The sequence below is a fragment of the Polyodon spathula genome, chromosome 3, assembly GCF_017654505.1.
Source record: "Polyodon spathula isolate WHYD16114869_AA chromosome 3, ASM1765450v1, whole genome shotgun sequence".
NCBI classification, from domain to species: Eukaryota; Metazoa; Chordata; class Actinopteri; order Acipenseriformes; family Polyodontidae; genus Polyodon; species Polyodon spathula.
The window spans coordinates 25,829,458-25,849,323 of record NC_054536.1 but is presented as its reverse complement, the minus strand read 5'-3'; the positions used below and the strand labels follow the sequence as shown (position 1 = coordinate 25,849,323).

Here is a 19,866-nt window from a genome sequence, read left to right as displayed (position 1 = left end):
AGTAAATTGCAGCATGCTGAAGACGGCTGTGATTGCGATCTCAGACATGCGGTTTCCTGTCTTTGTTTAACTTAATGTAGAACATCATGGTCAACTGCTGCATATAGCTTGACGAGACAGTGAGCTAATAGCTACTTGTGTTAAATCGAAATAATTCCAGCATGTACTGTATTTATACATAACTCACACACCATTTTAACTGGATTTCCTCATGAAGTCTGCCCTGTTTGTTTTGCTATGACAGCCACTCAACTTTTATACAAGGGATTTAGCAGGTCAGTATTGTAAAGGGGATTTAGCAGGTCAGTATTGTACAGGGGATTTAGCAGGTCAGTATTTTGCAGGGGATTTCTCACAGTGCTTACTAAACAGGTGGTCTTCCTTCTCTACAGGTTTTGCGAATCCGAACCAGAAGGTACAAGACCCTGTTCAGATTTACTGATTCAACCCACCATAATTCAGATAAGGGAGAGTCTGAAGACTGAATTGTGTAAATAAAATGAGTAACAGGGGCTTGGTTATGGTGCACCAGGGTCATAACCAAAACCTTGGGAATCAGGTACCAGAGATTTTTTTGTCAGTTGCAATAATGTCTCACTGCTAGATTTGTTGACATTGCTTCAGGTTTGAGGTTTTTTGATTAAAATATAATATTGTTTGAGTTCCATGACTGTCGCCGTCTTTGCATTCTACCTGCCTGCTGTGTTGTTTTCAAGTGATGTAGTATCACTAATACGATTGACTGCCGGTTTGTGCACATCACAGATACAGCCTTACTGTACATGTGCATCTGGAAACATGTATACTCTGATTAGTTGTCACCGTATGGTGTAAACCGTTAAACTGTTTGTGTAGAAGTTGTTTGGCTTGGCATTTTCATATGGATTATGGTCTTCAGGGAGGTGAATAAAAAGTGAAGGGAAGGAGTGAGACACATATTTGTATACTCATATTGAACCAAAGTGAAATTTTAGATTAAATAAATAAAATACAATTTGCACAACACTGTGTTTAATGTTGCCCTAATTCTTTATTATGGCTTAAGAGTTGAACAGTGAAGCGGTTTTGTTACTGTACAATTTTTTGTTTCATTCCGTATGATATAATATTTAAATAAATCCATCAATTAATGTAAAGCACTGTGAAGTCATCCTTTGTGAGTGCTAACATACCAACCTGAGCACAAATTACAAGAGAAAACAGCATTTACTCGCCAGTCAGTGGTGCTGCAGACCATCTGGGTGAGATGATCTGACACACTGTAGAGGATTGTATGTCTAGGAAGCAAGGCACTGTGCCGCCTGTCTTCACAGCTTACTTGGCTCAACTTTCAGCAGTCTACTACACACAGTTCTCATTCCACAAAGTTTTTACTTTGGCCTTTCACTCCTTGAGCATGTGTGCATCGCGTGTATTCCCCCTGCTATTTCACGTGAACACCACATTGTAAACTCACAACCACTGCGTGCCTTAACAGGTGGGATCTCAATCAGACCACATCCTGGGGTAGCAGCTAAACCTGATACCCCCGTTTTGAATATCCATGCGAGTGCATTTGCTTCACTATTGGAAGATTATTGAGTTTAGAGGGTCTTCGGTCCTGCAGATTTTACAAACACTGCCTGACCTTTCATCACTAGGTGAAAATGTACTTTATTGTGAAAATGAAAGCGTAATTAGATACAGTAATTAACAAACTGGCATAACTCAAAGCCAAGCTCTTGCATTTTACACAACTGGCTTGCTCTACCCGTGTCGAAACCTACCCAGGTCAGGACCCAGTGTCATGCAGGTCGGCTTCGTGATTTCACACTGCTTTTGATAAAGCAGGGTTGACCTGGGTGACAGACACAAGTACACAATCCGTGTATCAATACTTGTTACAGCTTGTTATAGATGCTTCCATCCAGACTTCTCTGGATTGAACTGTTGGCCCAAATGTTGATTAGAGCAAAAGTGTCTTCATCCCTGCTGTAGTGTGGCTCGTGGTGTGTCTCAAGCTACAAAAATACGGCGAAACAGAATTAAAAAAAAACCTTCACGCAGGTGTGGCTGTTTGTTATTTCTTGCATTTTGTCTCGCTCAACCCGGACCCAGGTAGGAGTGCCAGTGTGAAAGGGGCTTTAGACAGTAGTTTCAGTTCATTTTATAATGTTACTTCTGGCAAACAAGGTGATTATGGATATTATGACTAATAATGTATTAAATGGAGGTGGAATGCACCTCCATTCAGAATTCCGAACACCTAATCAATAAACTGGTAACCCCTTCAATTCCAGATGTAAAAATGAATGTGCACGACAGGTACCACATTTTGGAATAATTGTAATTGCTATTTTTACCCCTGAAATTGCCATAAAAAATAAATAAATAAATAAATAGTATTAGATATAATAAAACATAAATAAATGATATAATATAAAATGATATAAATAACATTTCCATTAACCATTTAAGCCCATGTATGCCAATCAAACATAGTAAAATAAGTGACACACACACATTTGATATGTACTTACATTTTTTATATACCAATATTAAATAAAAGCATACAAGTAATACTGCAAATAAACCGGACTAAAATTAAAATAAATACTACATCTACACATTTAGATCGCCGTGGTTTGTTGGTGTATCTTCCATTCTTCTCAATGCACTTACAGATGTGATTGGATAAAAATGTAAATAAACTGTGCTCCTTGCTTCCAACACAGTCTAACAAACAAACAAACAAAAAAATATTCAGAGCCTGCCACCCACCTTCAGCTGATCTGCACTCTCCAGCTTGTTAATACTAAATCAACTGCAGGGATTTGGTTTATCATTTCACTGCATTACTCAGTTGAGCACTGACTAAAATTTGCTTTTTTATGCTATTTGTGTATGAACCAACACAGAATAAGGCCTTGGGCGTTGTTTCTAATTTGAGAATGTCAGCGAAGGGGAAATTTAGCTAGAAAAGGAACATAGGCTACTCACCACAACAATGGTAGGGTTGGCATGTTTGGATAACAGAAGCATTTAGGGGAGGTTCCAGAGAATAAATCTGTTAAGCCCTGTATGGATTGAGACAGGATTCAGAATTATTTTGGCATCAGTATTGCAGTAGATGGGATTCTGTTAACCACGCTAAGCGAGCTGGCTGGTGCCTCCTGGGTTGCAGCCTCACATCTGACTCCTATTGTGGGTGTGTAGCTTGTTTAGTATTAAGTGGCAAAACGTATGTAACATTTGAAAAAGCTATTAGTCTTTAATGTTGGCTGGAAGAATTGAGCACATGTACCAGATTTCTGCAAAATGGTTTATTCACTCTTTCTTTCCTTTTAAATTATTACTATTTGTTTTATTTAAAAACAAAATAGCATTTTCTTTAAAATAAAACTAATAATAATAATTTAAAAGGAAAGAAGGAGTGAATAACAAGAACAACAATCAGGAAAACAATCCAGCAACATACTTTGCAGTTAGTGACATGCTTTGACCCTGAAGACATTGCGAAATTAAAATGACCTAAGAAATAATAAACTACCTGAAAGCAGTGCTTGCAAACTGAGAGCTCTCTGTAACCTAGTATGGAACCAGATATCATTTTTTAAATATGTTTACTGACCCTGACACTGTTGATACTGTAGCTAGTGAAAGCTGTATTCTGTATGAAAATTGCTTCTAGTTGAAATGTTTGTAATCGAATTCATTACGTTTATTTTTGAATTTCTAAATTTAGCACTGTTGAGTGTTTCATATTTATGGATGATCTAATGTTCCTACCCCTTCTACTGTGTGGTAGTGCCCTGCAATAGCACTCCCTGATTGATGGATGAAAGGTCTCAAGTTTCTTATTAGCTTTAACCAACACGATGCACATTGTCTGCATACATAAATGAGAAGATCCCGTATATAGACAGCATGACCTACCCTACGACCTTGTAACACAAATCTGCAGCTCTTTCTAATTTAAGAGAATTGTAGCCTTAACTGTTTGGACTTTCATGTGTTTGCTTATGCTGGCCGTGCAGTTCCTGGCATTCTGATGTGTCACATATTTTAGCTGTAATTAGATGCCGAGCTGAACTGAATGTTCTATACTGTAATTCAACATGTAAAGGTGCATAATACAGTGAGGCCCTTTATATGAAATAAATGGCATTTTCAAATGCTGCTGATAGGATGTTGCTCACGCTTAAAGCTTTCGTAATTTCTAACACATTCAATACTGGGACCTTTCAGATTCCATACACTGAAAGAGCTTTAACAAAACTTTTTATACAGAGACAGGATTTTTTCTTCCAAAGCCGCTTCTAATGTTAAAACAATCCAGAAGTACCTTTACACTTGAAATCGCTGTAAGAAAAAAGGCAGACGTTCAACATGCTTTTTCAGTTACTTTTTAATAGGAATGTCAGATAGCTTAAGAAACCCATGTGTATGAGGGTAATGTTTTCAACCCAGCTGGTATTTTCTGAAACAATATTATAAAACCTAGGAAGGAGAAACTTCGATTTAGTTAGGAGCAGTTTATTTCTTTTGGGAAAATCTTCATGTTGTACTGAGACATTTGACCCCTTCAGGCAGGACGTGATAAAACCACACCATATCAAAGGATATCAGAGTTTTAGTAATTAAAATAAAGAAGCATTATTAACTAAAATATAGGAAATAATGTTATTGATAATATATAGCCTCCCTAGAAAGATCATTACTGTAAATACTATTTTACCTAATTATATTGTATAATGGTAAAATTAATGTCTTGTTCACCTTTTTTAACACAGTGGACAGGGCACCAGAGGTCCCTGTGATTCCTCAGGTCATGTTGATATGCCTCATGCCACCCCTGTTGATCACCATCTCTGTGGTCATCACCTTCTACTTCTACCGGGTCCAGCGTCAGAAGAGGCTTAGCGAGGAGTGGGAGAAGAAGAAGAAGAAGAAGAGGAAGCACGGGCAGCTGGACTGCAGCGACGCCTGCGCCATTATCGACGACGACCGCTCCGACATCAGCTCTACCTGCGCCAACAACATTAACCACAACATGGAGCTACTGCCCATTGAGCTGGACATGCAGGTGGGCAAGGGACGCTTCGCAGAGGTCTACAAGGCCAAGCTGAAGCAGAGCACCTCGGAGCAGTTTGAGACGGTGGCCGTCAAGATCTTCCCGGATGAGGAATACGCCTCCTGGAAGAATGAGAAAGACATCTTCTCAGACATCAACCTCAAGCATGAGAATGTGCTGCACTTCCTCACTGCAGAGGAGCGGAAAGCGGAAAAGCAGTACTGGCTTATCACTGCCTACCACTCCCAGGGCAACCTCCAGGAGTACCTCACCAAGCACATCATCAGCTGGGAGGACCTCTGGCTGCTGGGAGGGTCACTCGCTGAAGGGTTGGCTCACCTGCACAGTGATCATACCTCCTGCGGACGGCCCAAGGTCGCCATTGTCCATCGGGACCTGAAGAGCTCCAACATCCTAGTGAAGAACGACCTGACCTGCTGCCTGTGTGACTTCGGCCTGGGACTCAGACTTGACCCTCTGCTCTCGGTGGATGATCTAGCCAACAGCGGACAGGTGAGTCGTTGATATGGAGACTTTTTTTTTTGTAGCGTGTGCCATCAAGTAGAATCTCAATGCCATGTGTATATAGGAATAACTGCAACTGCGGAACACATTTAATCTAGGCTAATTACTCAGAGATATAAGCACATTAATAAACCACAAAGGGATGGTAGGAGTTGGATGATGTTCACATTAGAAACACCCGCTATAGGCAGTTCACACTATGAGCTGATCCCCACATGAGTGCTTTATTTGTCATGTAATCCCTGCATCCCTGGCATGCATGCTGTAATAAATTACAGTTGCATCTCTAAATTGGACACAGGTTCAGATCTTACATACTTTAATAGATGGCTCATAGTAGGTGCTCATGGGTAGGAGCTTCCGTACCCAAGCTTGCATATACTTCAGTGGTCCTAGATGGCTCTATATGTCTACTGTTGTGCAAGGCTATGGTAGAACTGGATGAAGGCTAGATCCTCAGAGTTTTTTTTGCTTAAAATCTCCATTTGCTTGTTTAAAAAAAAGAAGATGCAGCCAGTAGATGACGATGACTAATGACGATCAACAGAATCATCTTGCTTAGAAACCCCACAAAGGTAAAAAATCCTGGTGACTTTTTTAAACAGGCCGGATATCCAGTGCTGAACCATGAACAAACCATGTGTTAACAAGCAGGTAAAGAATACAACTGTTTCACATGGGTTAGGCTGTGTGTTTTCTGGTACAGAGATGATTGTGTTTGAGCCAGCATGTTTGCTGTAGTGTTTTAGCTAGCAGTGATTTCAGTTTAAAAAAAGACATTTGTTCAAGCACAGCATTCTACTTAACACTGGTATTGAACTTGCTTTGTTACAACATGTGCTGCACCCACCTCTTCAGAAAGTGACACAGATCTATTATCTACACTCATCTATCAACTATGGAAATTAGTTCTGGGGCCCATGCATGCAGACATATTCGACTTGGTGACTAACTTGTAAACCACACAACAGTGATATGATGCTTAACTTTGTTTAGCATAGCAATACCTCATTCAGAGCGGAGTGGAGTTGACCTGTAGGTTATTTTTGTGTGTTTTGTACTGAGCTGTCATTTACCAACATGTGATGCATTAAGGGTTTGACGTCTAGAAGGTTTTTCCTGACCTTTTTGTAAAGCATGTTGTGGAAGGGTGTTGGTATTCACTGACACGGGAAACAGAAAAGTGTATTTGGAAAAAAACACACAGGTGCCCAGTTCTATTTATTTCTTTTTCTTTTTCAGTGATTTATTTTAGCCTGCAGAGGGTGCTGTTGTCAGTGGCCTGAATACCAGCGATGGTAGACAGGTCCTACTGGTAAACAGTTCAATGCTGGTGCACTCACAGGTGCTTAAAAGAATAATGAAAAAAAAGGCAAAAGAAAAAGGGAAAATAAAACACAGTAATAAAACTACAAAATAAAGCCGGTCAGCTCGGGTCTCCGTCCTACACTGTTGTGCACTATACACTGGGGTGGCCAAGGTTCCCCTTCTACTTTTTCAGGTTCCCTTGGATATGTAACAATTTATCTTCTATGGTCTTCTTTCTCTAGGCTGACTATCTTCCTCAGCCATGCTTGCCTATTTTGGTCGCTCACTCCAACCTGCCTGGTCTACGTTTACACCGGCCTTCTCGGTCAGCGTCTATCATGGCCACCCGAATACATAAACAAGCTTAGTACTTATGGGCCAAGCAATTCCCAAGGGGTTGAAATGCTGATGAGACCCCTGTATTTTTTGACATGCCAAGCAATACCACAGTTCACAAAAAGGGCAACTGGAAGTGAGAAGCAACGCATAACACTGTGTGTAAATGCAGCTTTATTTGATGTTTATTTTTTTCCTCAAATTGAGGTTGGGAAATTTGAGATTGGGAAATTTGGGCTAAGTCTTAATTGGAGGGTGACATAAATTTGAAGGAATACGGAATATTGGGTTAAAGAGCTGTGATGTATTCTTCTTGCTGTTTAGATTCACTTTTATTTTCTGTTTTAGTCATCACATCCTGGTTCCCTTTCAAGTAGGGAATATTAACCATTCCAAAATGGTGTTCCCCTTTAAGACCCCCGAATCTGAAAACTTTATACCAAAGGCACTCATCAGAGGAGGGTGACGTAGTGCTGCTCCACCCTGCGAGCATACACTCACTACTCACCCTGACAGTATCGCCATTTTCCTTTTCAGCCTAGCCTGATTAACATCAGAGAGTTGATAAGTAAATCCTCCTGATTAATTTTGTGCTCCTTTTAGCAATTGTTTTTAAAAGAAAGTGCAGAATTTTTATGGAATCGCTATAATAATTATTTCTAGCATGTGTATTTTCTATATATTCTGTGTTTTCAGCTAGCACCGGTTAAATCCCACTGCGGCCTTCTGTTCCGTGGGAAGCCTGCGACTCTACTGCCGTCTCTCCCGGGATCTCAGCGCAGCAAGTCGATAACTTATTCAGCCGAAATTTATATATTTAGAATATTATTGAAAATATATTATTATATTAAAGGATCAGATCACCTCTCTACGTCCCCTTATATACCGTCAATCATGACCCCTTAGAGTGCAACCGCTTCTCAAATCCAAGGCTGCGACATTGTTTCTCTTCCAGGTCGATGATTTAGTGTACCATAGCTCCGTCCCCTTTCTATATGGCCAACTTCCACCTAACCCAGGGAATGCATTGTCTGGCCATCCAGTCCAGGGCACTCTGTTCCCTTTGCACAGCGCCCTCACAAGTCAGGGGGTATAGGGGTGGGGTGGGGGGGATTTATCTCCAAGAATCATTCTGTCTTTGTCACATATGGTCTTTAAAAAGAAAGTGGAAACACTAACAAGTTCTTCTTCTGTTTGTGTGGCAGGTTGGCACAGCCAGATACATGGCCCCTGAAATTCTGGAATCCAGAATGAATTTAGAAAACACTGAGTCGTTTAAGCAGACTGATGTCTACTCAATGGCCCTGGTTCTATGGGAAATGACCTCGCGCTGCAGTGCCCATGGCGGTAGGTTACAAGACTAGTGCCATCTTTTTGAGTGGTGTTCTTGATTTGTACCTTTACTGTGTGAATTAGGTGTGAACCATTTGTGATGACAATGTGTGTGTATTGAGTACACCAAAGTGTGAAAAGGTGCTAGTTGGGCTGAAGTTAAATAACAACTGTTTGTCATACAACATGTTCAGCGAAACCATGAATCCTGTCCATTCATGTTTTATAATGTGCTACATTCTCAACTAAGCTTAGTGTGTCCTATATTATTAACCTATGACACACATTATTATCAGATTTTTGTCAATCCTGTTATTTCGTTTGACGTAAAACAAAAAAACACCAACCAAGAAATAGCTATCAATAGAGCTTGTGGTCATGTGGTTCTGGATGATGAGGCCACCAAATAGCAGCCCTTTCTGGCAGCAATTTTGCAAGGCAGCTGACAGCACACTGTCAAAGCCTCATATTTGAGGTACAGAGACTGTTTGAGGTACACAGCGCTAGTGTCCCTACAGGTGAGTAAACAAGCTTGCTTCTTTCAGTGTGTGTGGTCACTGCGACCTTGACATTAGCATCTGACCCAATACAGTTGCCATGTTAAGGTCAGGTGACTTTCCAGGTGTCTGCCTGATAGAGACATAGCTGTTTTGATGTGGCCCTGTGTCTTTGCATTTGATACACATTGACATTATATTATTCTGCTGATTAAGTTCCATAACTTATTTTAAAAAATGACCCCATTTAACCACTTGCCATATTTCAGAAATCGTTAGTAATAAATGCTGTATTTCTATATACACATAACCACTACTTTCTCCCACATGTCAATTATACTTACAAACCATTCTATCAGAGGAAACATTCCCCTTACACCTTGGCCCCAGAAATGTTTTGCTTTTGTTCATAGAAACACCCCTGTTTAGTGTGCAATACTTCTAACTGTTAACTGAGAGATGTCGCTCGGCAAGTTCAGGTTTTGGCAGCTTAGTTTCCTGTTTTTCTGCAGGATTCATGAACAAGTTTCCCAGCAATACACATCTGAGCCCCCATTCAGACTGGATGTTAAAAAAAATTAAAAGCTGCCTGTCAGATTAGTTTACAATAAGAGAGCATTTAGCCATGTTTTCAGACTGTACATACAAGACAACCACAAGCTGGGACAGATGAATTTCAATACCCTTCCTCAGTCTTTGGGTTCACACAGCCCTCTGTTAGAAAAACTTCTCCTGTCTGGTCCTGGAGGTACTACACATAGAGGTTTGACGTGACCAGACACTTGGACTGGTTTTAAACAAGGCACCCATTGATATTTACATGGTGTACATAGACTTGTATTAAGTGTTTGCTGAGCAGGGGTTTGAACTTGTTAGGAGAGACAGAGTTAGGGAAAGGGACGTGAGTAGTCATTTGAGCCACTGTGGACTATATAAGGCCAGTATATAGGCCTCCGGCAGTCTTCTGTTAGTTACAGTATAAGCCAATAAAATAAGCAGAAGCAAAGATGTATCAGTTTGATTGGGGCATCATAGTGAGTACCTGACTATAGTCATACTGTAGCACCTGTAGTTATGTTACCCAGATTGCAACCTGGAAACCACTTTGTCATGCATATTTAAAGAATGTGACAAAGTTTTGAAATCAGTCAGCAACTGGGAACCAGACCAGCACTGGTGGGTTAAATCAGTGGTTCTCAACGGCCGGTCCGTAGCAGCCACTTTGCCTGTCCATCTAAGATTCTATTTTTAAAAGTTTTTTTTTTTTTTATTTAAGGTATTTAAAAAAATAAGGGAAAAAAAGCCTGACTCAAAATATTAATATCATTTATATATATATATATATATATATATATATATATATATATATATATATATATATAATATATGTGAGTGGAATTTCACAAAGTCCTACTCACTGCTCAAAGTAAAGCGGTTCCACTCCATGAGCTTCGGTCCGGGTCTTTATTGAACATAATGATGTTGGCGCGCAAACTTTAAACAGAAAAAGAGTAGAGTACTGTGTAGTAGAGAGCGGCAAGCAAAAGATTTGCTTTGATTTGATGAGATATGTCGAAGCAAGGGCCTTTGGATCGGTTTTTCGGAATTAGTAAAAGTTCAAGGAAATGTAATAGAGATGAGAAGTGTGATGAGGAATGCAGTGAAAGGGAAGAAGGGTTGGAAAAAACGAGAAAACACTCGGCCTTCAACCGAAAATATGATGCCGCATATGTAAAGTATGGGTTTATTGCAAGAGGGGATGAAGAATGCCCAAAACCGCAATGTGTTGTTTGTGGTTTGATTCTGAGCAACAAAGCTGTGAAACCTTTGAAAGTGATTCGTCACCTGGAAACCAAACATTCAAACTTAAAAGAAAAGCCAGTCGAATGTTTCAAACGTAAGTGAGATGAAGTGAAGTCTCAACAGAAACTACTGCATGCCGCCACAACAGCAAATGAAGGTATGTTAAAAGCATCATATCTGCTGGCCTTTAGCATAGCCAAATGCAAGTCACCATTTACAATCTGTGAAGAATTAATAGTGCCTTCAATAATAGATGCCTGTCGTGAAGTCTTGGGTGATACAGCTGCCAAAAAAGTCAGTGGCATTCCTCTGTCAAACGATACTGTCTCACGTAGAATAACTGATATTGCAGAAGATATTGAATCACAACTGATAGAGAGAGTGAGAGAGTCTGGCTGGTTTTCAATTCAGTTGGATGAGTCTACGGACATTTCCAGTGCCGCGGTTATTGTTATGTGCGCTATGCATATGAAGGGGCATTTCACGAAGATGTATTTTGCTGTGAAGAACTTCCACAAAATACAACTGGTGCTGAAATGTTTCGAGTTCTAAACGAGTATGTAACAGGACATGGAATCTGGTGGGACCGCTGAATTGGAATTTGCTCTGACGGAGAGGCCGCAAAGACAGGCAGACATTCAGGTGTAGCGGCAAGAGTGAAGAAAGTTGCACCGGGCACTCAAGCAACACACTGCTGCATTCATAGAGAGGCATAAAAATTATCTCCAGAACTTAACGATGTCCTCGGTATAGTACTTAAAACTGTGAATTTTGTGAAAGCAAATGCACAACATTCTCGCATCTTTGCTTCAATGTGTGAAGAAATGCGGGCTGTCCACCATCATTTACTTTTACACGCTGAAGTGAGGTGGTTGTCGCGTGGTAAAGTATTAAATCGAGTGTACGAACTGCGACATGAACTTGAAGCCTTTCTGTCTCAAAAGAAGTCTCCTTTGGCAGAATACTTTGAGGATTTACAATGGCTAGCCAAGCTTGCATATCTGGCAGATATAGTTGATCACTTCAATCACCTGAATCTCTCTATGCAGGGAAGTGTATTCAGTGTGTTTGAAATGGCTGACAAGATCACAGCTTTTAAAAAGAAGGTCAAAGTCTGGAAAGAAAGAATCGAGCGTGATTGTTTTGACATGTTCCCCTCTTTTGCATTCATAACTATTGATGACAAAGAAGTCGATCTCACTCTCCTGCGCGAAATTATTTCATCCCATCTAAAATTAACTCTTCAAAAATTTGAAGAGTATTTCCCCTCCGACTCTGATCCACGGAAAGGAAAGCAATGGGTGCGTGACCCATTCTCATCTCTAGACACAGAGACAACCTTGTAGCCATTGTTCGAGGACAAGCTTCTGGAATTGTCAAGTGATGAGGATCTGAAGTTACATTTTCAAAAACTTACTCTACCTGTTTTCTGGATCAAAGTAAATACAGAATACCCACAACTCAGTGAACTGGAAGTCAAAGCCTTACTCCCATTTCATTCTACTTAACTTTCTGAAAGTGGATTTTCAGCAATGACTGCAACTAAAAGTAAATAGCAAAACAGGCAGAGCATTGGAAAGACACTCTGAGTGTCCTTGTCTGAAATTCATCCCGGATTGAAAAACTTGTGTCTACAAGGCAGGCACAGAAATCGCATTAAGAGGCTGGTGAGTGAATCCAGCTATTAAAAAAAAAAAAATATATATATATATATATATATATATATATATATATATATATATATATATATATATATATATATATATATATATTTCTAATGTGCAATTTCTGAATATTACTGTGTATATATACACATGTGTGGGTGGGTGTGCTTATAGAGAGAATCTTGTTACTGCCATAGTTTTAATTGTTATGTTTTTGTGCAGCAGTTTACTATGGGAATGGGAATAATATATATATTGTAACAAAGATTGCACTCTTACGGTTCGTTGCCCCTCTAAGAAGTAGACCCAGGAAACAGAAATGGATTTTTAAAGTGCTTATGCGCACTTTTAATAAACACAAATCAAATAAAACAGAAACAAAACCTAACTCCGTTTTGGAGCTCTGACTATACACCAACAGGTCCTTGACTAACACGCAGGACAGCTAAGTCGTTTACCTGACAAACAAAAAAAAACACCGTACCTCACTCTTGACTGCTCGGAAACAGAGCACACCTTCTGCTTCCCACCTGTCAGCAGCCCTGAACAAACTAACTTCTTCCTTTAAATACACTGCACCTGGCTCTAATTTGCAATTAACACCAGGTGCAGGGGATAACTAAATAATTAAACAATAAAATAATTAAGCAAACGTGCATTCTCACATGTTTTTAGCAGGGAGGATTTTAACCCCCTCCCTGCCACCTTACTATATATATATATATATATATATATATATATATATATATATATATATATATATATATATATATATATATATATATATTTTATTTATTTATATTTATACACACCATACAGTTCTAAAATGTGTTAAAAAAATGACCTACTGTTACTTTTACATGGAACCCTTATAGTTAAAAAGTTACATGCACATATCTAAACAGAAAAAAAAAACAGATGAAAATGGCCTGGTCCTTAAAGCGGTCCGCAGTAATTTAAGAAGACAGCAGGCCAGTCCCTGGTATAAATGACCTCCTTTCATTTGTATATTTTCTTGTGTTCTTGTGTTTTAACTCCAGCCACTGTCCTCGGTTTGCAAGGGGTCAGATGCTACTGGTAACAGATATGGGAAGATGAGGTCTTCAGGGGAATGTGATATCTTAAAAGCATTACTTGATAAGCACGGTAATCTTAGCGTGTGGCCTCCTAACAACACACTTTCCTAACAAAGTGGTCACACACGTTGCTAGCACAGTATTTGCCACATTTTGTAAACAGTATCAATCACTAATCACTAAATTCAGAAACTCAGAAATTAGTTTCTGAAACATTTATATAAATATCTATTTTAAAAAGCTATCTATTACATATATTTTATTTTTTAAGACTGCAAACAAACACTAGTGTGAATTCCACTAAAGGAAGCAAATTCATTTATGAAACATCTCCACAAAAGGAAGTATTGTTTCCTGATGGAGAACCACAGTCTGAGGTTGTGTGTTTTGATATGAAGTAATAACTTTCCCACACTCATGTTTTGGTAGCAGCGCATCTTGTGGTCATGTGGCAGGCCTCATGTTGTAAATAATAATACTACTGTACAATATCATAGTAGGATTGGAATGATGTTATTGATAATTACCTTGAGTGTTGTATTTGTACTGAAAACTTTGTTATAATATTATCAAAGATAATCATTCCTCACTCTTCCTGTACTTCCTGTAGATATAAGTACAAGATTTGTTCAGGAAGAGACATGAAAAATGACTTTAATTCAGTTTTCTCCCATTTTCTTGGATGTAGTGCTATGATTTTATTATAAAAGCCCAGAACACAGAAATCTGACAGGAAAAAATGGTTAGAGATGGTGAGAGAGAGAGAGAGAGAGAGAGAGAGAGAGAGAGAGAGAGAGAGAGAGAGAGAGAGAGAGAGAGAGAGAGGAGAATTTTGAATTTAAAATCCCTTTGTTGAACAACACAAAAAAGTACAACAAAACATTAAAATAACTTTAAATAAAACTAGTATGTTCCAGCACTGGTCATAATAAAGAAGAATAAAACACAGATACTTAACCAAACAATAGCAAGAAACAAAAAATTCAGATGGCAACCGCAATACACAAGTATGTTATTTTTAAAAAGTAAAAACTAGCTTGCCATCTTCACCAACTGCACACACCCCATCCTCAGTACATCACCTCATCATAAAATGATCCATGTCATTCATCATGCTGTAATAAGAAAAATCAACTTTTATCCTGGTTACTACCAGAACTCTAAAAACACACAGGGCATCACCTATACCAGTGCTGGATAGTCTGATCTTACAGGATTTTAAAATCGCAAGCTTTGCTTGACTCAGGAGAAAATTTATCAGGGCACACTAAAAATAAATGATCAAAAATGGAGCGTCTTGCTACACAGTATGCCTGGTCACTGTGCACCACAGTACCGATACACTCCCTAAGAGTATACCCATACACTCCCTAATACGTCTCCTCCAGCAGGCTTCCCAGGCGCTGTTTCCTCTCTTTCAGGCTGCCATAAGCCCCCTCCATGCTCTGACTGTCCAGCTCCCTCTCAATCTCTAAAATCTCATTCTATAGCTGGTTGGCCACTGCATTCAACTCACTAATGACACTCTGTTGAATTTTCCCCTCATCCCACCACTGTCTCAAATTATAATAGCATCCCTTTTCTTTTCTCCAGTTATTCCAAAATAGTTTGAAAATTACTTTAAACTGTGTGTCTTGCAATAATTGAATGTGCCAACAGGATTTGGAGTGCTGTGCAGTGGGTAAACACAAAACAGCTGTGATGAGGCGATGATCAGATAGAGATGTGGGATGAATACTGCTACTAATAATTCTATTAAGGTGGTACTTTGGGGTGTAAAACTGTGCTCTAACCGTGCTCCAGACAATTGACCATAGTTTATTTTGATCCAAGTGTATTCTTTAAAATGGTTATGTAAGTTTCACCAGACAAATTCTGTCATCACGCCAGCCAGTTCTCTCACAGATTGGGGACTGGGTTCATCATGATTTCTGTCAGGATTAAAATCCAACACACAGTTAAAATCCCTTCCCACCAAAATAAAATGCTTCTCTAAAATCTGGTTGAGCTTTTTAAAAAATAAAATCCTTTATTTGCCCAAATTAGGAGCATAGATATAAAAAGATCAATAAAAACACCATTTAATTTTAATTCAATTTTTAAAAGCCTCTCTTGTACAACTTCCTGTACAGCCACCACCATCTACTTCTAGCCCCAGAGAGAATAAGACTGCCAGCCCGGCACTAACACTTCACAGCCAGTGCGCTTCATTGCTGCCGTCAGAGTGGGTTTCCTGCAATAAAAATAATTTCAACTCAATAAAATTAAATAATTTGGCTCTCTTAAAATCATCACAGCAACCGTTTACCCCCCAAGTACCTCCGTGAGCCGTCACAGGACCCCAGATAGACTCCCCTTCGACCAATCTCACATTGTGCCGAAAGCAAAGCCCTTCTAAATATTACTGGCTGAAGCAGTTTTAAGTGAGGCTTGATTTTCATTGATTAAAATATTAGTGTGTGCTCCTATTGGCTAGAAAGGTTGCAGTGTTTTCGGCACAGTCCAAGATTGACAATGTGGAAGTTTGTCTGGTTGTTGGAAAGTTTGTCAGGTTGATTGGAAATTTGCAACTCTTATACTTTGGTCCGCAAGATTAGTTGTTAAAATGATTCCAAAACCAATTTAATCAGTTAAGTTGTTACTCACTTGTTACTTTCAAACTTTCAATACAGAGTTTTATTCTGTATTGTCTTCCAAACAGACGTCCTTAATTAACAGATAAGAATCAGCTGTGAGGTCAGCACAGCAAGTAATCTTAACCATTCAACAATTTAAATCTTTTACGACCCTCTGTTACTAGTATCTAGTCCTTTGAAGAAGATCTAGAATGTTATGGGGGAAGACAAACTTAATTAACATAACAGCGTCTTAAGTCTCATAGTTTAAGATTTGAAATGTTTGCTAGAATGGAGATTTTCTTTAATCAAGCAGAAAAAGGTCAAATACCTAAAAGAATACTGTAATACTAAACAGTTAATCTACCCTTTGATTATGAGAACCCATACTATCCGTCTCAAACTAAAATTAATTGTGCATCTGTTCCCAGAGAAACTGCAACATTCTTTACATGACAACTGGGCCTACTCTGATACTAACCCAGAAATAACTAGAGGTTAAGCTAATTATCTTCTATATAGCACCGTATGTACTAAGTGCAGTTCAATTGTTTATAATTCAACCGAATGGGTCCCACAGTTGCTGGCATGCTCTACATTTAGTAACAGGCCTGTTCCGTTTGGTAGTTTCAGGATTCGGGATCCTCTAAACATACTCAAGTAGACAAAGCCATCTTCTGAAGCCACAGGTTGTCAGAGTCTGTCGGTTGCTATAAATGATTGAAATTAATTATTTCAGTTGCGGTTGCTTGCAACTGTTATAGAAATGTTTGTTTACTTCGTGTTACAAAATGATAGCTATTATAAATATCGGTACTGAATGGATTTACCTGAATCTGGAAATTAAGTACTGTGTGTATGTGTGTATATATATATACAGGCTCCCTTGAGAAAGATATGTACAACATATCGAAACGTTGGGCAGCTGGCTCTTTGAGCTAAATATATATATATATATATATATATATATATATATATATATATATATATATATATATATATATATATATATATATATATGTGTGTGTGTGTGTGTGTGTGTGTGTGTGTATGTACAGTATTTGTACTGCTAATTCAAAAGTGTATTACAACAAAGCTAATTATCTTGTTGGAGGAAACATCAAAAGTAATGCCAAAGTTATTAGAAAACATAACTGTGATTTAATATAGGACTGGATTTTATTTGAATTTTTTAAAACATATTCAATAAACACCTTAATTGTTCAGAATTAGAAATGCCCTTTTTTATTCTGCCTTTCATTGTACCGTATGTGTAATTGCCTGTAATGGCAGGCTTATCATTACACATCCTGAATGTTATTTCTTATTAACAGATGTGAAAGACTATGAGCCTCCGTTCGGCACTAAAGTACGAGAGCACCCCTGCATAGAAAGTATGAAGGACAACGTCCTGAGAGACAGAGGGCGTCCTGAGATCCCCAGCAGCTGGCTTAATCACCAGGTAAGCAGACTCAGTCCATCAATACCAAGTGTGCAGGATTTCATGGAGACCCTTTTGCACACGAGTGGTGATAAGCGCTTGGTTTGCAGGTATAAAAGATGTCATCTTGTGCAGTTTGGGTTCTGGCTGAAGTAACATCTGTACTGGGGTTTTGACAAATGCTAAATGGTGATTGGTTGGATATTCCCTGAAGCAAAATTAAGTAGATTGCTCTCCTGTATGATCCTGAATGAAAAACAATATGAAATATATGTGATTTTAAAATATATTAATGACAACAAGCTGTTTGACATTCTCCACTGCAGTGCATTTCCATAAGCTATATACAGGTTTCAATAGTGCAGTTTTGAAAGAAACACATGCTATAGCAAACATGTATGTAACAAATAGAAGTGCACAACATGTTATATATATGGAGCTATTTGGGTAGCTACAACCACTTTAACAAGCTGTTTGATATTCTCCACTGCAGGGCTTGCAGCTGGTGTGTGCCATCATCAATGAGTGCTGGGATCACGACCCCGAGGCCCGCCTGACTGCCCAGTGTGTAGCCGAGCGCTTCAACGACATGGAGCAGATGGACAAGCTGTCTGAGAGAAGCAGCTCAGAGGAGAAGATCCCAGAGGACTGTTCTGTGAGCGATGGCAAGTAGGAAACAAAGCTGGCAACCGCCCAGAGGGCAAAACCCCCCCCAAAAAAACTGAGGAAACGAAAAAAAAAAACAATAAAGTGATCTTCTAGCAGCTCTGCTTGGACTTGTGCATCTCTTCCTGGGACAATCCACCCTCTTCCTCTCCGGTTACTCTGGGGAAGGAAAGGAGAGAAGCACAGGATGGGGGTATTGTGTTTCTATATGCACAATCTCAGCATAAAGGAAGACGCGGAGATTGCAGGGCTAAAGGAAATAGCGTTTGTTGTAACCATTTGCACTTTATAAATATATCAGATTATTTTGTATTCATGCTAACAAGTTATACTCTGCCTTCTCAGCAAATAACAAGGAAATATAGACTGTGATAACAGACACAATCCATACATTTTTAAGAAGGCATTTAAAAATAAAAATGCTGTTGACATTTTTTTAGGGTGTTAAAAGGGTTGGGTAGGGGGGTGGGCATTTTAAATGATATCCTTCAGGGTTAGTGTACACTTAAACATAAGCCAAACACATTTTAAGATTCAGAAAATGCTGCACACTAGCCTGTGGAAAATAAGAAACAAGCCATGTTCTGAAAAGGGAATAATGAGGCAGGTGTCCCTCCTCTGTGTTACCGCACTGTGTTATTTCACCTGGGGGAGTCATCTACTGCAGCGTCTCACAGAATGTATCAAAACAAGGGCACGTGTCTCCACTCAATGGATGTCTGTCTCCATGTTAGCATCTGTCTGCATTTTGTTCTGCGTGCGCCATTGAAAAAGAAGAAAAAAAACAAAAATACTTGCCTCTTTTATTATCGTGTGTCTACAATAAAGATAAATGTTATTTTTTACTAATTAACTGGTAATAAATGCTTTCAGTATTTACTCAAAACATTTTTCAGTGGTCTCTTTTGTTTATTTTCTAAATCTTAATAAAAGCTGTATTTCACTGCAGATTGTGCTAAGCCATGCACTACATGATTTTCCCAGGAATTCCTATGACTGAAATATTACAACACCTACTAGGGTCTATTCAGTGAGCATTGCATCTAAAAACACCACTGCCTGAATAATTAATAAAGGGTCCAATATAATAATCAAAAATCTTCCAATTGAAGTTAGTGTGGTTCGTTTCTGTCTGTATGATGTTGGTATTTAGATCCACGACTGTTCAGATCCATTGAATTGATTCCCTTGTGTCTGTGCATGTAAAAGTCACCCCCAACTTTAACAGTTTTTAATAGGGTGCAGTTTATAGAGGCACCTTCTTCCCCTATAGCCCTGATAACACCATTCACCAATAAGAACACCCGATGCAGAGATAAGACAAAATAAAACGAGTATGTCGAGAGTACAAGGTAATTATACCAGGATTCCGACAACAAAATGTCGATAGTTTATCTGTCCTCAGATAATGTATCTCATAATCTCAACATACATCAAACTGGAAATCCTGAGATTATGTATCTCATTATAATCTCAACATCAATTGAAATATCAGGATCCTGAGATCTTGTGATAACTGTTTGAAATGGCGAGATCCTGACTTTGTATTC

At 38.9% G+C, this 19,866-nt stretch overlaps 1 protein-coding gene across 1 annotated transcript in view; it reads left to right on the top strand.

The window, feature by feature from the left end:
- Positions 1 to 19,202, top strand: part of tgfbr2b (transforming growth factor beta receptor 2b) — a 36,197-nt gene extending 16,995 nt beyond the window's left edge. Inside the window, exons 4-7 of the mRNA XM_041244819.1 lie at positions 4,773 to 5,566; positions 8,428 to 8,569; positions 17,544 to 17,671; positions 18,144 to 19,202. Of these exons, the coding sequence (XP_041100753.1) occupies positions 4,773 to 5,566; positions 8,428 to 8,569; positions 17,544 to 17,671; positions 18,144 to 18,323 (1,244 nt within the window). The 3' untranslated portion in view covers positions 18,324 to 19,202. The remainder of the gene's footprint in view (positions 1 to 4,772; positions 5,567 to 8,427; positions 8,570 to 17,543; positions 17,672 to 18,143) is intronic.
- Positions 19,203 to 19,866: the final 664 nt, after the last annotated feature.